This window comes from Callospermophilus lateralis, chromosome 1, assembly GCF_048772815.1.
Source record: "Callospermophilus lateralis isolate mCalLat2 chromosome 1, mCalLat2.hap1, whole genome shotgun sequence".
Lineage (NCBI taxonomy): Eukaryota > Metazoa > Chordata > Mammalia > Rodentia > Sciuridae > Callospermophilus > Callospermophilus lateralis.
Genome location: NC_135305.1, coordinates 206508770 through 206531494, shown reverse-complemented (window position 1 = coordinate 206531494; position 22725 = coordinate 206508770). Strand labels below are relative to the sequence as shown.

At 35.4% G+C, this 22725-nt stretch overlaps 1 protein-coding gene across 1 annotated transcript in view; it reads right to left on the bottom strand.

Annotated features, from left to right (window-relative positions):
• Sacm1l (SAC1 like phosphatidylinositide phosphatase) overlaps window positions 1-22725 on the bottom strand; it is a 54878-nt gene that overhangs the window by 3633 nt on the left and 28520 nt on the right. Inside the window, exons 8-19 of the mRNA XM_076844585.1 lie at window positions 19599-19700; window positions 17307-17392; window positions 16477-16563; window positions 15931-15999; window positions 11639-11718; window positions 8558-8656; window positions 5770-5908; window positions 3937-4006; window positions 3749-3821; window positions 2640-2733; window positions 2418-2510; window positions 1446-1503 (exon numbers count right to left, since the gene is read on the bottom strand). Coding sequence (XP_076700700.1) covers window positions 1446-1503; window positions 2418-2510; window positions 2640-2733; window positions 3749-3821; window positions 3937-4006; window positions 5770-5908; window positions 8558-8656; window positions 11639-11718; window positions 15931-15999; window positions 16477-16563; window positions 17307-17392; window positions 19599-19700 — 1050 coding nt within the window. The remainder of the gene's footprint in view (window positions 1-1445; window positions 1504-2417; window positions 2511-2639; window positions 2734-3748; window positions 3822-3936; window positions 4007-5769; window positions 5909-8557; window positions 8657-11638; window positions 11719-15930; window positions 16000-16476; window positions 16564-17306; window positions 17393-19598; window positions 19701-22725) is intronic.

Sequence of the window (22725 nt, the reverse complement as noted above, 5' to 3'; positions counted from 1 at the left end):
AAAAAAAAAAGTTGTTGACCCAATGAAGAAAACAAACAAGTATACATATGATTGCCATAAAGAAATACACATTGGTTCTGCCCAACACTCTAAAGAGGGATTTTACCTCTGAGAGTGAAACCCTAGGTATTTATGAGTTCAAAGAGGAGAATGCTGGAAGAGAGGTATTGAGAGTGCTATGGAAATCCAGAGAAGGAAAGATAACTTCTGTGGAGGTCTCAGGGACACTGTCAGAGTGGGCATCTGAGTGGTGCCCAAGTATATGGGATTCAGACAGACAAACAAGGCCGGAGGCCAACAACTGAAGGGGCCTCTCTTCCCAGAGTGCCTGAACTTGTGCCTCAGAGGTATGACATACCGAAGTCGGATTCAGCCCAAAGCACAAGTACATAATGCAAGTTGTACTCCTTTCACTTAAGCTTAAATGATTATTAACATGAGAAAATACTAAGCACAAAAGAAAAAGAAAACAAAGACCCTTCAGTTCAGATTCTTAGGTAATTTTACTCCTAATCTTTTTAAAATTTAATGGTAAGTAATATCTTTAATCTATTAATAATGTTTATTTGTCCAATGATAAGTGCCTGGTTCAATAATTATACAACCACAAATGAAGCCATTAAAAGTGAAGAACATGAGAATATTCCTATTGTTCAGTGCAAAAATCAGATTACAAAAATGCATACTATCTCTCTTACAAAAAATATTCACATATTTATAAAGATAAAACATCAAGCCAGGCATGGTGGCACATGCCTATAATCCCAACAATTTGGGAGGCTAAAGCAGGAGGATTATAAGTTTGAGGCCTGCCTCAGCAACTTAGTGAGACCCTGTCTCAAAATAAAAAATTAAAAGGGTTGGGGATGTAGCTCAGTGGTAAAATACCCTTATATTCAATCCCCAGTATCAAAAGAAAAACACAAAAAATAAAACATCAAAATGTTGAGTGGTTAACTTCTCTCTGGAAGGCAGGATAATATTTTTCTTTTTTTTTGCCTAACTATTTTCTATACTTATTATGTATTACTTTGGATATTAAGAAAAGTTATCAAAAACTTAAGGATAAAACCAAACAGCTCAATGGTAGAATGTATGGGTGAGGCTCTGAGTTCAATTCCCAGTACTACTTATAATAATAAAAAACAAAAATAAAAAATTACACGGGCTGAGGGTGTATCTCAGTGGTAGAACACTTGCCTAGCCATGCGCAAAGCACTGGGTTTGACCCCTAGCACCACAAAAACAAACAAAACTGAATTAATTTAAACTACCATATATTTTTTCTTCTAATAACATCAAAACAACTAATATCATCTACTCCATTCTCCTTCAATTTAAAAAGGTAAACATTAAATGCTGAATGAACTAAAAAATTCAAGATGTATAAGTTCAACATTCTAAGAAATAAAAAATATAAGAATATAAAATAAGAACAGACTTACCAGCCATAAGCAAACAGATAATGCACATCGAAAAGGCAACAACCATAATAATAGGCAACTGGAAAAGATAATAGAAAGAGACACCGTCATTCAAGGTTTGCAACATCAGTTGTGCTTATTTTGCTTGGAAAAAAAATAAAACTCTTTTGCAGGCTAATAATACATAATATCTTCCTTTTTTTTAAACAGACCCTTTATTTAGGGGTTCAATCACAATTCCAAGGCAACACTGGTTGTTACAAAATCAGTGGAAGCATATCTCTGCTCCAAATGAAGGCATGCCAAGCAGAAGGAAGTCTCCCAAATGAGAATCCAGGATACCAGGCCTCCCCTCCATCCCAGGGTACTTTGCCCAATAGCATGAGAGGCTCTTGCAAAGTTTGGCAAACAGAGGTAAAAAACAAGAGAAGTGCTAAAAGCATACTTTGCCTTCCATTGTTACAAGTTTGTATCTCTGGCAATTCCTCAGTTCTAAGAGGACTGCAGTCTTCCTGAACAAGGAATCCTCCACATTCCCTTGTTTATGTGTTCCCACACAAAATGGATGTGCAAGGGAGTATCAGGGAAAGAAAACAAATGCTCTTAGTAGAGGATAGGAAAGGCAGCAGAATACAACAGACACCAGAATGGCAATATGTAAATCAATGGTTGTGCAACTGATGTGATTCTGCAATCTGTATATGGGGTAAAATGGGAGCTCATATCCCACTTGAATCAAAGTGTGAAATATGATATATCAAGAACTATGTAATGTTTTGAACAACCTACAATAAAAATTAATTAAAAAAAAAAAAAAAGAAAACAAATGCTCAATTACTTTACTTTGCACTGTAATCTTCTCTTTAGGGAATCCTAAGTATTTATATTCCATTTAGAATGATAGTATGCACTGTTTTTAGTCAAGGGGAATTGGTACCATCTACCCTTCAGAAACAATGCTTTAAAAACTTGAAAAACATAAAAGTTGCTTACAGCCAGGAATTTCCAGTCCTTTGGAACACTTAAAGGACTATGAGACTCTAATTCATCCACTGAATAGTTCCCAAGAAATAAGTCTATGGAATCCTAGAATAGAGAGAAGGAAATTAGAAACTTCCCAAACTCAATGTGATATTATTATTATTTGATTATTATTATTGGGTAATAATGCAAAACTACTACCATCCAATGAACAAAGATCAACTAGAAACTTACTTGTCTAAATCCATCAGAAAAGTTGTTCTTGTAATATCGTTTGAGTGAATTCCAACCATCCATTATGAGTCCCAACTGAGTTCTCTTCCCAGTTCTGGTTATAAAAGGTCAGTTTTAAATTACATACTTACACACTAAATTCTTACACTGCTTTAAGGTCATATGTCATGAAACCAAGTGAGTTACAAATATGTTAAAACTCATTACTGAAAATATAGAAATTTCACAAAGAAGTCACTAGCAAGTCTAAGAAATACATACAGTTGTACCTCAGTATCCACGGGGGATCCCAGCAGATATCAAAGTCTGCAGATGCTCAAGTCCTTTATATGTATGCATATGCCCTACATACATCCTTCCCTACACTTTAAGTCATTTCTGGATAAATAAATAGTTGTTATACTATATTGTCTAGGGAATAATGACAAGGAAAAAAAGTCTGAACATGCTCAGAACTTTTTTTTTCCTGACTATTTTCAATCTGTGGTTGGTTGAATTCACATATTTAGAACCCGTGGATATAGAAGACCAACTGAATTCTTTTCCTAAAATATCACTAAAGTAGGCACAAGAAGTAACAGTCCCAGCTGCAAAAACAAGAAATTCGAAGACAGTCCTATAGCCCAGGTGAAATGGTATGAAACAGCAAAGAGACTAGAAACTACATTTTGCTCCCAGGGAATACATGCACTACAGCAGAAAAGACCCAAATGCATTTGTAATGTATTCTAAATGTTATAACTCCTCACCATCAACTGCAGTCCCTGAAAGCAGCATCAACGTCACCTGGAAGCTTTTTAGAGCTACAACTCTCAGGCACACCTCAGATTTGCAGAATCAGGTGAGTGATTCAAGTGCACGATGAAGGCTGAGAAGTACTGCAGAGCTGTGTTCTCAACACACCCTGTGCATCAGAATCCTCCAGGGAGGCTAAGAACCTACCAGTGTCTGGGCCTTATCTCCCATTAACCCCGACACAACAGGTGCCAAAGTGAGTACTAGGTACTGGTGTTTGGCTGCTGTAGCTGCTGTTCCCCAAAAGTTTCCCACAGGACTCTAAAAGTCACCAGGACTATGATGAGCAATGCCATTTCAGAAGTGAGGCTTACCTGGTAAAGTCAGTCTTCAAGGCACCAGTTCCTGCATATTGTTTGGCACAAGCATTTGCGTTGTCAGCCCAGGCTGTGACAAAAAGTACAAAGAAGCTGATATGATAAAAGTGACAACCAAATCTCTGAATCCAAAACATTTATTTTGAAATTTGAGCAACTGTGACTCAATTAAAGAAATTACTTGCCATTTTTATAAATCTTCTCAAATTCATCTTGTTCTTCAAGCTTTTGTCCCACGTGCAAAACGCCTAGTCTCTAGAATAAGAACCACACCCGTATTTATATGGAATAGATTTCAGCAGACATGATTTAAGAAGAAAAGGCAGAGACAGTCCTGAAATTCTATCAAATGGATCCTGGCTGTTGGTTGTAAGACAGAGATGCATCCCAAGTACCAGAAACCTTTCTCAGCCAGGGCAAACTACAAAGACTCTTGGGGTTCCTTTGAGCCCCAGAATCACAGAGAAAGTAGCAGGAGCATATTCAGGGAGAAGGGCATGAGTAAGACTAAAAGCTGCTATGGGATCTGAGCCACTACTTCCTCCTTCCCTCCCATTCTAACCTTCTACTGCTTTACTCCTCTGCCCTCTCCTAGTTCACCATCCCCAGACGTTTTCACTCCGGACTCACTATAGCCTACCCTCTATTCCAGGCACCTGTGAGAACCTGATAAATGCTACACATCTACCATCCCCAAACCATAGGAGTCAGTGGGTTCTTGAATCCCCTCTATGGACTCCTCTGTGACGTCCACTGACCACAGATTAGGAACTCCTGCCGTGGCCTTGGTCTCAGGCCACCAACTCTCTGGGAACCACCATCTTTTTTTCTCACCTCAAATGATAGCTCACTACCTCTCACCGAGAATGGATCACTCTACCCTCAGACACAGCAGGAGCCACCCTCAATGGCTTATAGCTGGTAAAAACACTGCTTTCAGTGGAAGGAGAAAAGCACAACTGGAGAGCCCCCACAATAATGTAATGCTGCTAGAGAAACTCCTACCAACACAGTCTGCAGGTTTGTCAGGTTTAGAACGTAAGACTTAAGGCTGAAGAATCTATTTAAATAGGTTTTGGTAAATCAGCCATGGAACCAAACCATCCCTAACACTGTTTCTACTGAAAAAGTTCATAAGGACAAGGACATAGTACAATACAAATTAGAGACTTCCTAAATAGGGAACTCACTCCTATGACATGTGTTACTATAGGATTCAAGAATCATTCATTCTAAAGGAGGTATTTTACCTTCATAATTTCCTCCTGGGTATCATATAACAGTCAGAAATAAAACTGAATACATACTAACTACCTAGGCAGGAAATCATTGGGATAAACTTTGTCCCACCCAACAAATGCCAATGTTATTTAGAAACCTGGGTGCTACAAATTTTTAATTGCAAATATAAGAGAAAAAGAAATTTTTATCTATTTTTCACATTAGTATAATCTTAGTGGTAAAGCAAAATTGTATCAAAAACTTTTTGGCCAAGAGTTAATATCCCTTGCTAGTAATACAAGAGATGCAAATGAGAACAACTTGGAAGAACTACTTTGTAGAATTAAAAGAGAAAAAAAAAGTTGTTTTAAATAAAACTAGCTAACACTGGCACAAGTTCAATGAAATGAATTCACTTATTTATTGCTGACATCAGCTTAATACAGTAATTTCACTTCTTGGAACTAACCCAAAGGAAATAGTTTAAGTTGACAATAATAACAAGAACAGATATATTTTCTTCAGTGTTTTTTAAAAGCCAAAAATATAGCAACTTAACTGGCTTAGTAAATACTAAAGGAAAACAGTAATATTAAAAATTGTGCACACACACAATTGACCACCATTATAGAAAATGTGCACACCAGTGAGGGCAAGACACAAACATTAAAAGTTTAGTTTAGAGTGAGGGGCAATGTGAATCATTATTTGGGGTTTTCAAAAATGAAGGTTCTTTAAATTTTCTGTTATATTGTTTTTCAATAAGAAAGGGAAAAAAAGAAAAAAAGAATTCACACCTGAAGCTGGGCCTGAAGAGACCGACGAGCTAACAAACTCTGGATCACATTGGTTCTATCTAGACAGTCCATGCAATTGCTGCGGAACACGCCTTCCTGGTTTGTCACCACTTTGCCAGCAGAGTCTACTAGAAAATAACTAAAACATATTTGTATAAACACTCTCATACCAAAGTAGGTCAAATCTACTAATGGTATAACTGTTTTAGAACATGGGTCTCATTTCAGTGACATTACTAAAAGTTATGAATTAAAAAGTCTGACAGGAATGCATGGTCAGGCATATTTCATTATTCTAGATCAAATAGCAGTATGAATGGCCGAGGCCACACAGCCCCCTATCCAAAAAAGATGTGCACATCAGAGGTCACTACATCTAAGAGAAGTGAAAAAGTAGACTTGGGAGTATTATATAGATTGCTATGCACATCAATCATTTTTCCCAAGGTCAGAAGAGGTTCCTTTAACATTATTATTTCAACTAAGTCCCTTTATATCAGGGTTTCATGGTCCCTGTACAATCCATATCAGACTCCACCGGGTTTCTGGTTAAAAGTAAAAATTCCTACTTTTTAGATCAACTGAATCAGAATCTATGAAGCAAGGGTGAATCTACATACTATATAGGCATTTTTTCTTCTTTTTAAATGGATAACATGCAAATAGTACAAAATATAAAAAGTATAATCAAGTATGATTTGAAAAATTTGCTTCCCTTTCTCTATTTAACTACCCAGATAGGAATTAAAAACTCTGACAACACTCAGTGTGATGGTTAAGAAAAGGGAGTCTGGCAGTAAATAATATGTTTGCTAGCCTTAGCACCATAGCAAATACCTAATTTTGTAACTTCAAATAATTATTTTTATCCACAAAATGGAGGCAATAGTACCTTCATTAGACTGCTTTAAAGTTTGAATGAGATAATTCATAACACACACACAAAAGTATTTATCAGAGTGTATGAGGCATAGCATGAACACTAGATGATATTAATGTATTGAAATTATTCTCCAAAATTCGAAAGAAGGGAGGAGATACAATAAATCGAGGGCTACATAGAAATCATGGTCTTAGAAATAAAGACCTAAAAGAAGGTGTTTAAATCTACATGAGATTCATGGAGGACTAGTGAGGCAGATTTAGAGTTAACACACATGTATACATATGCATGAGTGTGTGTGTGTGTGTGTGTGTGTGTGTGTCTATGTTGTGTGATGGCACCCCATTAGTACTTAAGAAATAAATGCTAGATTTTTATAAATATTATTTTGTAAACCCTACAATAAATCTATGAGGTAGGTGTCCTTAGCTCCACTGTACAAACAGAAAAACCAAAGTTTGAAGATATCCAACAGGTGCCTAGGTCACAAGGCTAATGAGAGACAAACTGAGATTTAAACCAAGACAAATCAGACCTAAAGCCCAGATTCTTTCTACTATCACAAAAGCCTCTGGAAAAAAAGTTATCTTGAGAGGTCATCTGAAAGTCACTGGTAAAATCTACTACTGTCTCAGTGGCACAGTGAATGGCAATGGATATGGATTCTGGTATCAATCCTCCTACTTTCTTACTTTCTTGTATAACAGCAATTAATGGGTGAACCCAAGGAACCACACCTCACCCACCAATAAGATGCCAGGCCCAGCCAATGTTTTCACTGATCTCTAATAGCCCAACAACAATACAGGTCAAATCTCCCTACATCAGCAATGTTTGTGACAAAAATCTCACAGAAAAAAAAAAAAAAAAAAAGTAGAACTATTTTTGATTACTTAATATACATAAAAATATATTTTAAAAAACCAAGGGCTAGGGATGCAGCTCAGTGATAGAGCACTTGCCAAGCATGCACAAAGCCCCAGGTCCCATCTCCAGCACTGCAGTAACAATAACAACAACAAAACAAGGGAAAAAGAAACTGAGAAAATGTCTATCAGCAGTTTTATTATATGCCTGTGTAGTTAAAATTAAAAGGCATATCTGAGTCTAGAACTATCACACAGAGGCAGAATAAAATGATAGAATGATTTATAGATTCCTTCTTCTACCTTTAAAATAAGTGAAGACAGACATATGCATAGAACACAGTAAATCTGTGAACCAACATGATAAATAATATAGTAAATGCATACAGAAAGTACCACAAATATATTCAGACCTTTATTAATCCTACTTTTGAGAATTTGGGAAGGGGGGATTTAACAGAAGTAAAAATCTATATATACTTGGGTTACACATATACTTGGGTTATATGTGTAACCCAAGTGACACACTGTAGCTTTCTCAGGATAGGAGAAAAGGAAATGAACTGGATGTTTAATGTAAAGGAAAACATTTGTTTCAAATCATGTTAGACCTAATGGAATACAGAAAAGCCACTAACACTAACATTAAAAAGTCTATGCAGACTAATAATCAAAAAAACTATGATGGAATGTTTAGTGAAAACAACTGAATATAGAACAGTGGTAAACCAGATAACTTATGTGAAAACTTGTAAATGTGTTGAAGATAATTTATAGTATGAATATATTCAAATGGGTCATTTTTAAGAATTTAGGAATAGTTTTAAATCATCAATTCTCATCTTTCCAATAAAAAATTTAAACAATAAAATAATACACTCAAGGACCAAAATAAAATAGCACACAAAGCACTGACAACTAAGGAAACTTCCTTTGTAAGTCTACTAGATATTATATAATAAATGATTGACATTATATATATGTATATATACACACACATTCATTCCTTTTACCTCCACAAGGAAACAATATAGCTTACCTTAATTCATCTTGAATTTCTGCTACCTGATCCAATAAAATACTTAGACGATCCCATCTCATATTTTTACATTCCTTATGGAAGTCAAAGGCAATGTATCTAGCAAAAGGAAAGATTCAGATATTGATAAGAAATCATTCAATTTCCTTCTATTAATCATACCTTCAAGCTAGGCACAGTGGTGCATACCTGTAATCCCAATTACTAGGGCAGCTGAAGAAGAAGGATCACAAGTTAAAGGCCAGCCTGGGCAACTTAATGAGAATGTGTCTCAAAATTAAAAAAAAAAAAAAAAAAAAAAAGGAAGTGGGGATATAGTTCAGTGGTAGAGCCACCTGGGTTCAAGCCGCAGCACTATACATACCACACCACCTGCTGGTGCCCATACTTATGGGGGAGTTTATGTTGTGTGTTTGTGTGTGTGTGTGTGTGTGTGTACATATACGTATACAAATACACACACACACACATATGTATATACACACCCACACATAAATACATGCAAACACACTTCTATTTTCACATGTTCTTCAAGGGGCCCTCAGGAGTAGAGAAGTACAATAAATACTAGTGAGGTGGACTAAGTGCAGTAATGAAGTGCATTCAATAGAGACACAGTGCATTTGAACACCCAGTTATACATTTATTCTTTATTCCTATGTGCAAAGAATAGGGTCTCTTTTTATAATTTTCAAATCAATTAACATGTTCAAAATGGTCAAACTCAGTTCAGTGCATGGAGGATCTGTTGGGGATTAAAGGTTGTGGGAAGTGCAGGCAGGAGAGTGTTTAGTTACTGGCCATTCTAACAAAAAATTCACTTTCTTCTATCAGTATCTATACATCGCCCATACATGTGGCAGAGATGCTTTTCTTGATGGTCAATCTATAATGAGCTTCTCCCAGTTATCACAATTCTACAAGTTAGAGGAGATCTAATAGTTAAGATGTCCTACCATAAAGCTGAAATGATGCCCTTGAGAGTAGGAAAAAAACCATTAAGTCCTAAAAGCCAAGGGAGGAAGGGTACAGAGAACCTGAGCACCATGAACACATGTTCAGGAAGTAGGACTGGACAGGCATTATGCTCTCATTTGCAGAGTGAAAATCCAGATGAAGCACCTGCTTTCATGAGACTCCCTGGGCTCCAACACACCGAAGGATTATGAATGGAGCATGAGCTTTTAGCATATAAAGAATGCCCACCATGCCAATAGTTATCTCAAGTGAGAACAGTACCCTCAGAAATAATACAAATATCCAGATTAGTTAATGACAGGGAATGCCATTTTCAAAGGAAACTCCAATAAAAGTGGCAATATGATCAGAAGTATTAGTTCTAGCCTTGTTTTTATAACTTTATTTTATTCATTTATTTATTTTATGTGGTGCTGAGGATGGAACCCAATGCCTCACACAAACTAGGCAAGGGCTTTACTACTGAGCCTCAGCCTCAGCCCCAGCCCCAGCCCTTGCTAAAGCAATCTAAGCAGGCATAATGTTTTAGTAAAGCAAAATGAAAGTGCTACTAGAAAGTGCTACTGTACAACACTGGACCTCTCGTCAAAAATACTGTATTGTACACTTAAAAATTTTGTTAAAGTAGTTCTCATATTAAGTGTTCCTACCATAATAAAATAAAATTAAAGAAAAAAAAGAAAACCAACAAACCAAAAGAATCTATATAACTCACTAGCATCTAAACATACTTGGATTCTTAGGCTTGTACCCTTGTTTTAAATCAGTTACGTCTTCCAAGAATGAGTTACAGAGTTATATTCTGATGATTAATTATTTTAAACATATTATTTTACTCTGAACCCAATGGTTGAGCAGTTTTACTTCTCTCCAAGTTCTAGGAAGAAACCCTTAGAGATACTTCACCTCACACATCTAGGTATTTTTCATCCAGTTTCCAAAAGAATAACTTTCCACTGCTAAATGAGTCCTAGTAGTCTTCATAAGTGTGGCCATACGACTTTTCTTTTTCTGGCCATATTCATCCACTTGCTTCACTCATTGTAATAACTGGCTTTACAACTAAAAGGTTTATCAGTACAAGAGACATCTTAGAGACAACAACAAATCTACCATTTGACTGCAGATTTAAATCAACTCACTGATTTTCCTGCCTACCAGAATATGTATTTATCAACTTTTTAAAAATTCAAATACAATCTTATTATGTTCCTCTGTCTGGTGGTCTTTAGAGTTCACAAAATAAATAGCTTTGGGTTGCTTGTTCTTTAGCAGTAGGCAACCTTCACATTGCCCAAAGGGCATGTCTAGACTCTTAATTCACACCTCAAGTTCTCAAAGTTAACTGTTGTTAAAAACTCCAAATTTCTCAGGACAACTCTGGAGGCAAAAAATGCCTATGGAAACTGTATAGGCACAGGGATCTAACCAGGGGTGTACACAGGAGCCAACAGATGAACTTTTTCCAGTACACATAAGCTGGACTCCAACCCCAGAGATTCCGATCATTGGGTTTGATGGTATAGATTCTCAGGCACACCTTGTATAGGAGTCCCCTCTCTTGAGTCTCCTAAAGCATGTCTGGGCAGGTTCTACTCTCAAAAGGTGGAAGTATGGATGGAGCGAGGATCTGATGAATTTGCTAGAGCTTTTGAGTTGGACAGGAAAGCCTGAAGGTCTTCCCCAAGATTCATTATATTATTCATCTTTGTGTACACTTAAACTTTTCCATACAATTTCTCCCCAAATGCTAGTAACCACTTCTTACTATTGTATACCCCCACCACCCACCCAGTTTCCTAGGGAGAAGCTCCAAATGGGCTGCCTTACTTTGTACCTTTCCACAGGGAAACTGATGTTTTAGGATCCCATCTTTTCACAAGGATACACAGTATTTGCAACTGTTGCCTGGTATTAGGACAGGCATAGGTAATGTTCCAAATGAGGTCACCATGCAAAAGCTTAACTGATCCAGAAAATATGGTGGTTAACATCAGAGGCCACACACCAAACAATCATAAAAGACTGAAATTCCTGACCTATTGGCCACAGCAAATGCATATTGGACCTGAGAAATCCAGCAACAGATTCTGAGTGAGGTACCTGATCATTCCACTTCCCAAGGAAGACACCATTGTTGCAAATGTTTGTTCAAGTGGTTTCTCTGAGCCCTTCTGGTTTACCTGTAAAAAAAATTTAAAACACCATAAATAACTTTGTTTATTTAAAGAGAGAGATCAGAAGAATAACAAGGATGCTTCAAGTTCTCATTTTGGCACAGAAACAACAAACCTAGAAGTTATCTGAACTAACTTTGTAGAATAAGTAAAGGTAAATACAAGGGCAAATATAAAACCCAGTATTATTGTAATCTTGCTCTATAACTCCATTTTAAAATTTTCTACAGGATTTAAAAGTAAAATGAATACAAACTGTAAATCTGTATTATCAGGAACACAATGTGTAAAGCCACAATTTGCAATATCCACAACACAAAAGGGAGGGCAAACCTTTTTAGGATTAGAGCTCTATATGCAATTGAAATTGGTTATAATTAAAATTAGATAATTTTAACTTTAGAAATTATATATGATCCTCAGGTTAACCAAAAGAAAGCTACAGAATATACATAAAAGAAAATAAGAAGGCAATTCAAACATATCACTACAAAGAATCAACTAAACACAAAAGAAGACAGCAATGGAGGAAATAGGTAACAAAAACTACAGGTCATATAGGAAATAATAGCAAAATGGCAAAAGCAAATCCTTTGTTATCAGTAATTAATTTAAATATAAGTGAATTAATTCTTCAATAAAAAGAGATAGATTGGGAGAAAGGATAGAAAATAAGAACGAACCCTATGGTGTTTATAAGACATTTACTTTCAAGATACATACAGGTTGAAAGTAAAAGGATGAAAGAAGATATTCTGTGCAAATAGCAATCAAAAGAGCTAGAGCAATTGTATTAGTATCGGGTAAAATATACTCTAAGTGAAAAGCTGTTATAAGAGAACATTAAATATTAATAAAAGAGTCAATTCACCAAGAAGATCTAACAATTAAAAATAAAGAGGCAACAAGCCATCAGAGTCCAAAAATATAATAAAGCAACACTGGAAATATAAAAGTCTAACCATAATAGTTGAAAACTTTCAATACCTCATTTTTATAACAGACAAAACAATCATACAGAGGATCCATAAGAAAATGGAGAATTTAAGTAACATAGATCCCATTAGGCCAACAAATATGCAGAATATTCCACCCCATTATCAGCAGAATACACACCTTTCCAAAGGGCACATGGAACATTCTCCAGGATAATCCATATGTCAGTCCACAAAGCAAGTCTTCTAACAAATTTTTAAAAAGTAAAATATATTTTCTGATCACAATAACAGAAGAAGAATAGAAATTTCACAAATATGTGAAAGCAACATACTCCTGAACAACCACTGGGTCAAAGAAAAAAAATCACCAGAATTAAAAAGTACTTGAGACAAATGGACAATATAATATGCCACAACTTATGAGGTAAAGCAAAAGCAGTGCTAAGAATTCACTGCTATAAAGGCATACAAAAAAAAAAAAAAAGGAGAACCTCAATCCATGATCTAATTTTATGTCTAGAAACTAAAAAATAAGAGTCAAATGTCTAGAACTAAAAGAAGGAGAGCAAACTAAACCCAAAGCTAACACAAGTAAAGGACTTGATAAAGATTAGAACAGAGAGAAACAAAACAAACAGAAAACCAAGAGAGAATACCAACAAAACAAAAAGTCCATTGTTTGAAAAGGTTAATAAAATTAAAAAAACTTTAGCTAGAATGACCCCCCTCCATTCAAAAAAAAAAAAAAAGAGAGAGAAGACTCAAATTACTAAAACTAGGAATGATAGTGAGGACATTACTAACAATTTTTGAGAAATAAAAAGGATTAAAGTATTATTTTAATATTAATATTAAAATACTAGCACTCATGTATCAACAAATGTATAACCTAGATATGAATAAATTCCTAGAATACAGAATCTACCAAAACTTAATCATAAAGAGATAGAAAATATCAATCAACCAATAACTAGAAAGGAGACTGAATGAGTACTGAGAAGTTTCCCAACAAAAAACCCTAAACCAAATAGCTTCACAGGTGAATTTTACCAAACATTTATGGAAGAATTAACACCACTCTTCTTTTTCAAGACACAGAAGAGGGAATGATTTCTAACTTGTTTTATAAGAAAAGGATTGTCCCGATATCAAGGTCAAACAATGATACCACAAAAAAAACAAAAACTACATATTTACTAAAAATAATAAATTCAGCAAAGCTGCAGCATACAAAAATCAACACACAATAATCAGTTACATTTCTATACACTAACAATGAAAAGTTCTAAAAGAAAAGAGTTCCATTTACAATAGCATCAGAAAGAATACTCAGGAATAAACTTATTCAAGGAAATGAAAACATGTTCCCCGAAAACTACATTGCTGAAACTTACAAATGGAAAGACATCGGTGTTCATGGGCTGACACTTAATAAGATGATAATACTATCCAAAGTCATCTACAGAGTCCCTATAATACCTATTAAAATCTCAATGGCAAAAAATCAGGAAATTTAAAAAAAATCTCAGTGGCATTTTTTGCAGAAATAGAAAAACCTCCAATGGAATGGAATTTCAAGGGGCCCCAAATAGCCAAAATAATCTTGCAAAAGGAAGAGGAAGTTGGAGGGGGGATCTCATGCTTCCTGATTTCAAAACTTACTAAAAAAAGCTACAGTGTCATACTGACATAAGGACACACAACACAGGCCAATGGCAAGGCCAGAAGGTCCCCAAATTGGCCCTTGCATATAAGTTCAACTGATTTTTGACAAGGAGGTCTCCATTCAATAAGAATTGGACAGTCTTTTTGACAAATGGTGTTCAAAAAACTAGAAATCTATATGCAAAAAATGAAGGTGTACCCTTACCTTACACCACATACAAAAGTTAACTCAAAATGGATCAAAGGCCTAAATGTCAGATCTAAAGCTTTTTTAGAAAATTCTTTGAAGAAAATACAGGGACAATTCGTGGATTTAGCAATGATTTTGTTTGATATGACACCAAGAGCACAGACAACAAAAGAAAAAACAGATAAGCTGACCTTCATTAGAATTAAAAGCTTTTGTGCACTTCATACTACTCTCAAGAGAGTGAAAAGCCAACTGAAAGAATAGAAGAAAATATTTGGAAAAAACCTCTAAACATCCAGGATATAGACAGAATGACTACCACTCACAACAGAGACAAAACAAGGGCTGGGGATATAGCTCAGTTGGTAGAGGGCTTGCTTTGCATGCACAAGGCCCTGGGTTCAATCCCCAGAACCACAAAAAAAAAGGGGGGGGGGGGGACCTGATTTAAGTAAACATCATAGAAAAAAAAAGAAATGTTCCTAAAAAAAGATACACAAATGGCCAATAAGCACATGAAAAGATGTTCAACATCACCAGTCATTACATAAATCTAAATCAAAACCACTATGAGACACCAATTCCACACCCATTAGTATACCTATCATCAAAATAACTGTTGCCAGGGACTGGAGAAACTGCAACCCTACCCTAATGAACTGCCAATAGAAATGGGGCAGCCACTATGGATAACAGTTCTGTTGTTCCTCAAAATATTAAACAGAATCATCACATGATCTAGCAATTCCACTTCTAGGAATATACCTAAAAGAATTAAGGGTTGGAGATATGGCTCAGTGGTAGAACGCTTGTCTAGAATGCATGATGCCCTGGGTATAATCCCTAGCACTGGGGGGAAAAAAATTAAATCTAAAAGAATTGGAAGCAGAGACTCAAGTAGAGAAATTTGCACATAAATGTTCATAATGGCATCATTCATAATAACCAAAAGGTAGAAATAAGCTAAATAACTATCAATAGATGAATGTAGCATACAGCTACAACAGAATACTATTCAATCTTAAAAAAGAATTAAATTCTGAAACATGCTACAATGTGGATGAATCTTTAAAATGTTTATAACATTTATACTAAGTGAAATAAGTAAAATACAAAAGGACAAAGACAATATGATTCTATTTACATTGGGAACCTAAAATAGGGAAGTTCAGAGAGATTGGAAATAAAATAATTAATAGAGGCTGGTGTGAGGGAAGTACTAGGAAGTTATTACTTAATGAATACAGAGTTTGGTATGATGAAAAGTAGCAGAAATGAATAGTGGTGATGGGTATAAAACACTATGAAATACTTAATGCCTCTGAATTGTATATTTAAAAAATGTTTAAAATTATAAATTTTCTATTAACAAAATTAAGTTATTGTTTTATTTCCACCCCCCAAAGAAACATGCAAGAAACCTACCAGATTGATTATGACTTGTTTTCCATAAATAATTACTTGTGAATCAAAATGCCTTTGGAAACCATCCATCTAGAGGGGGGAAATAGATATTTACCATATTACATTATAGGAATATTTTATAATTCTTTTTAAAGTACCTCCTTAAATGTCCCATTTCTATACTCAAGAAAGCATATCAAGATGCTTTCTAGATATTCTAAATACTATGTAGTAAACAGTAATTACAAGCCATTTTACTCTGAGCTACAATACTAGTCTAATTCTGAGCACAACCTCAAATAAAATATACTAAGTATTTTCAACAGCATAAGTTGTAAATCTTACTGAGCTCCCTCAAATCTGTATTTGCCAACAACATTCAAGCACAGTCATTTCCCACATATTTCTAATATGCAATCTTTGAAGCATTTTGGTTTAGAGGTTCACTGTGTGACAAAATCAAGAAGGACCTCAAGATGTTGAATTCTGCTTATGGAGAACTAGTGCTTTATATGCAAACCTAAATGGCCCCTGAGCTTCTACTCTTAGCCAATGAAAGATACACACATGATTTGCTACTTTGTTGATCTGCGGTCGTGGTTTGTACTTGAGGTTTGGTCTTTGGGACCAGAAAACAGGGATTGATCCTCGAGTCTAAAAGAAAAGAGAGAAATGTGAAATCAAACACATACAAACTGTTAGCAGTTTAAATATTAGTGACTCTGCAAATGTAAAAGATGATACAACCTACCAGCTATGGAAGAGGTACATACACACCTACTCCAAAAGTTCATATTTTGTAGGAAAATGCTCAGAAAGGACTCTTTGTCCTAATTTTACATACATGGCATTTGTGTAGTAGACAGTTTTGTATTTTCCCTAAATTCTAAAATAAATCAATTTACCCACAAGTAAAAATTAATAAGGCATGTTTATTATTTATTATTTAAATTTTCATGAAAATTTTTAAAACTGCTTTAAATGAATAAAGTTATGAACACATGAATACATTACACACTATCACTGGAGCAGGAGTGATCCACAATTCCATGAGGAGGCAACAGATGAGAGGTATTACTTCACAGTGAAATGCAAGGCAGGCAAAGCCAACCAGAAGCCAATAGCCTATCCTCAGACAAGTGGCTACATTTCCATAACCATACCCCTCCTCCCCTACCCTCTCCTTTAGGTATTTAAGAGCAGGAAATGTTAGCAGAACAGTGCCTGATTATTGAGCAATTCTTTGGGGAGGGAAAGGGGGTACTTACACATGGTAGACAAAGATATTACTTAAAGAGGGGAAAGGAAGGGAAGGAAGATTCCAACATGACAGAAAATTATGATCAAGCAGAAAAGGCCAAAAGGCAGGCTGCCAATCAGACACCATCATAACTTGCCTGTACAAATGAAGCCCTGCTCCCATTATAGTGAACAATTTGTTCTGTTTCTACAAAGTTAGCTGCATGGCCTTCAGAATCAATTCCTAAATCAAGAAAAAATTAAGATTTAATTATAATTAGTACATAAGAAACACACCAGAAACTCACTAATTCAAGTTCACTTAGAACAAATTAACTCAGTTCAAATTTAAGGGAAAGTACTTATAAAATTAAAATTTAAACAAATGCATTACATATGACCTGAAAACTAACAGCTTACTGATTTAAACAGGTTTAAATAGGAGTTTTAAAGACCTATTGGTAGGGCTGGGGTTGTGGCTCAGCGGTAGAGCGCTCGCCTTGCACGTGCGAGACCCTGGGTTCGATCCTCAGCACCATATATAAAAATGAACAAGTAAAATAAAGGTCCAACTACAACTAAAAAATAAATATTTTAAAAAGACCTATTAGTAAACAAATGAAGCCAGTCACTTTTTTTTATACAAACTTCTTCTAAAACAGTGCTTCTTGAGACATCTTCCAAAAAAAAAAAAATTCTCAAGCATGTCCACAAATCCTACTTTGAAAAATAGTACTCTGAAAGTTGAAAAACAATCAACTTAAGTGATCATACTTAGAAATAACACAATATTATAGGCAAATGAGGCCCACAACAGTAATACTGTTTAATTATAATAATTCAGAGGATTTCTGAAAGATGCCTGTTAATTTTAATTATCAAAATAAACACAGAAACTGCATATGATTCTAGAGCTTCTAAACTCCATGAATATACCAATGAAACCTGGTGTGGAAAATACTGCTCCTCTACAGTGTTGGCAGAGCTTAGTCCTTTCCAGTATCTGAAGTGCTCCCTTACAAAGTTATTTATATTTTTTTTGCTAACAAAGGCTTGCTAAGCAAAAGCAACTTTCAAGCTAGTCCCTAACACAAAATACTAAATTCTTAGAAAGCAATGGATTTTTAGCTCTCAAAATATTTCTTAGCACCCTTTCTATGTGATATATTTCTCAAATATAGCATTTTGAGGTATGTATGCAGTATTATTGTTTTTGTTAATGTATTACCACAAGAGGACAAAATTATTGAGCCAAATTAGCAGTGACTTGATCTTAATAATCCTAATATTATCTTCAGAGGCATAAGCTGTTTTTTTTTTCCTTCCATAATTCCAATTAAGAAACAATATAGAGTTACTTTAACAATGAAGAGAGGAGGAAGAATGGAAAAGGGAAAGGGAGAAGAAAAGGTGAGAGAGATCTCTTTATGAAAAGATTGCCAAGACATACCAAATTTTAAAAAAGGAAGAAAACAGGGCATAGGAAAATGTAAAGTGTATAACTACTGTCTACAAAAGAAGAAAAATAATTAACACATATCTGTCCAACATAAAATTATCCAGAAGGATAAACAAGAAACTAACATGTGATTACTTGGTAGGACTAAGAACTGAGCAGATGAAGACAACAATGGGACGGACATTTTTAGTACCTCTTAAAATCTTTTTTAATATTTGAAATATGCAAATTTACTGCCTATTAAAAAATTGCAATTATAAAATATACTTCTATCAAAGAAAACCTAGTTTCTACAAGAGAGTTTCTAACTCTAAATTTTGGTTCTGTGATCTTGGCCAGATCACTCATATAATATCTTTCTTCCTCTGCTATGTCATCTATAATCTGAGATTAACCAAATAATCTCTCTATCGTTCTGGCCCCAAACTTTGATGATTTAATAGGATTTTATCTGATATACTCTGGTTAAAAGAAGAAAAGTAGAAGGAACTATTTTTCATAATAAGAGCAACTTTTAATGTAGCTTTTAAAAGCTTGATTTGAACAAATTAGCATGTCACTAGTATAAAACCTATAGAACAAATGCTCAAAATGTAAACATTTTACAAAGTGAAGGCAAGAGGTCAAATGTCTAGCTTTACACAGGTAAATAAATCAAGAGTAATAAGAGAAAGAACATTCTAATATGAGTTTAGGTTATTGAAATCTACAGAGTTCAGCTGTACTTTCCAACATCTAACAAATGTGCTTTTCCTCTTAGAGCTGTTAAAGAAGTAGCGTATAGTAGCACGTTGTAATCATGTGATTACATTAGTTGGAGTAAAACACACAAGACCTACCTATTATAATGAAGCAGGATACAAATATTTAACAAAGCTATTAAATAATAATGAATACAAAACACAAAAGATTACACTCATATCATCATAAGAGAGATGTTGATTAGAGATAGATATGACCTGGTACTGAATCACACTGACAAAAAGCTTACCTCTTACATAATAACGCACGCCAGCTCTGAAACAACTTCTCCTGGAGATGAGAATCCAATTGAAGTATTTTCCATTGATAGAACATGAGTGCATAGTAATAACTTAGCAATATTAAAAAAATATAACATGTAGAAATATATGTATCATTTCTATATTTGACTATTGTTACCCTAATATCAATGGTCCTTAAGAGAAAAAGGGATAGAACATGCAAATTTTTCTGGTTCCTCATGAATATTCACAAGTTTTTAGTAAGTGGAGCCACTCCCCTTTTTAGTTTCAATACATGCAACCATGAGTTAAAAGCACAGAGCTTGTTTTTGAGTTTTATAAAAATGGTCCTTCACTATTTATAAACTTCAAGCCCTTTTTTTTTCTTCCCTGTAAGTCCCCAAGATTCATCTTAACATTGTATAAAGCATTTTAGTCCTCTGCAGTGCTATGTGTAATCTTTAAGGACCATGCCACAAAAGACCTAATTCTTCTGCTGATGGAACTTGTATTCATAGTTTTGCTCTAACATGTTGCTATGAGCATGTCTGTAAATATCTCCTGGTATGAATGTATTGAGAACACACAGGAGGAGGGCTGGCAAATTCACAAAGAGAATGCCAAACAAAATGGTGGTACCATTTTGACCCCAGCAATATGAATCACTAATGATTCATTCCTATTACCTGGCATCATCAGACTTACTAATGGCTCTTCTTAGGCTCCCACAACACCAGAGAAGATTTCAAGGCAGCATTATTCATTTACTCACCCAAATTATCTATTTAGAGGCAGGGCACAAAGATGAGTAAGACATGAGCCTACTCTTAGAGAGCTAAATCTACCAGAAAATATGACTACTTTGTGAATCACTTCCCTCTGATTACAAGATATATATATATCTTGTAATACAAACACTATAATTTTAAAAAGTGAATGAATTCATCTCTACTCTTATCAATAAGGTAACTCCCAGCATGACCCACTGCTACTCCACAGGATGTCCACTTCACAGTCTCCTCACCTCCAACACTCCTCTCAGTCCACTCACAACCAATAACAAGGTTTCCTATTTCACTGTGAAGATAAAAGTCCTCTACATGCTCCTACCACATTCATACAACCACCAGCACCCATATCCACACCTCAGCTTGGCTTCTACAGTGGTAGGTTAACAGCATGATGGGCCCTCTACCCATGTGTAGCACTCCACCTCATCCATTCTCAGGCATCCTTCAGCATGGAGTCTTCTCCTTCTCCTAAATCTTTAAAAATTTGGTAATATCCCTTAGTTAGGGAGAAGCAAAAACATAATCTCCTTCCCCAATAGTCATCATATTTAACTAATCAGCAGCATATCAGCTACTCACACCCTCTTGGAAACTTTGCTTGCTCCTGGGACCCTATTTCTGACCTGGTTTTCCTCTTCCTCACTGGCTTTTGCTGGTTCATATTCATTTCTCTGACTTTTTAAAAACTATTTTTAATTGTAGATAGACACAATACCTTTATTTATTTATTTTTATGTGGTGCTAAGGATCAAACCCAGGGCCTCATACTTGCTAGTCAAGCGCTCTAGCACTGAGCTACAACCCCATCTCCTTTTTCTCTGATTTTTGAAGTGTAGAATACCCTAGGACCTGCTGTTTTAGCTCACTCGCTTGGGATCCTCACTTCTCAAGTCCTTCATCCTCACTGAGGACTACAGTTCATAGATCTAACATTTTTTCTCTATCTAGAACTCCCTCCCCCTTCAGGTCATTTCTCCCTGACACCCCTTTCCCATAACTGTTTCTCTTCTCTGTGTACATTTCTTCCTTTGGTGACCTCATCCAGTTCCATGGCTTGAAATGCCATCTATACCCTGAACATATTCAAATTTGTCTCCAGCATGAACTTCTTCCCTGAACTCCAGTCCCATCTGATCCAATGCCTTCTCATCATCTTTATTTGGTTATCTATGGAAACCTCAAGCTTAACAGTTCAAAATGGACTCTGATAATCTTCTTCTACCTCCAGTCCACCTCCACACTCTGGCCAAGAACCTCAGAGTCACACTAATCTCTTTTTCATTCACCATGTACAATATTAGAAAATTCTGTTGGTTTTGTCTTTAAAAGTTACCTAAAATCTGATCATCTTTCACCAATGTCACATTTCCACCCTGGTCCTAGGCAATGTCACTTCTCAGCTGGATGACTCCAATTCATTCTTCCTAATTTTTCCTTGCATCCATCCACCCTTGCTCACCTTTGGCCCATTCTCTATATCACAATCAGAGTGACACTGTCTTACCATGCCAATTTTCAAACTCAAACCCTCCTCAAAATTTTTCAACACAGTGAAAGTAAAAGCTACAGTTATTCCAGAAAACTCTTTAGTTATCTGCGCCCAGCTGATGACAGAATGCAGCTGAACACTGCTCCTGCCTCTCCTTGTCTACACTCTGCTCCAGCCACGCTTTTGCCTTAGACCTTTGTACTTGCAGACCTCTATATTATGTGAAAATGGAACTATGTTCCTAGTCACCAATTTACATTAAACAAAAGCTCATTTAATGCTTTAAATGTAAAGTGAGCCAGGCACAGTGGCATACACCTGTGGTCAAGAGGCAGGAGGATCATGAGTTCAAAGCCAGCCTCAGGAACTTAGTGAGACCTGAGTAACTTAGTGAGACCCTGTTTCAAAATTAAAAAATGAAAAATAAAAAGGGCTGTGGATTTGGCTCAGTAATTAAGTGCCCCCAGGTTCAATCCTGGTACAAAAAAATAAAATAAAATAAAGTGAAATAGGTAAGCCTTTTATCCTGAGATTTTCTGATGTTTATTCTTTCATAACTATGTAAAACATTTCCTCTATTACTTTCCTGCTTTTAAGTAGAACAAATATAATAATAAAATCCTGTTAACATAATGAGTAAATAAGACTGTTGTGACAATAAGTTTCTTGGGGTTACTTGATAAAAAGATATTACCTCAATTTCTATACACCACAGTCCTAATTACAAACACTCATTAGCATATACTGTACCTATCCTTCAAGAGCCAGCTTACTTCTCTTCCCTATTTTTATTAATTTATCTCTGCTAAGGACATGTTTTTTTAAATGAGCTTACAATTATACAACCACTACTTA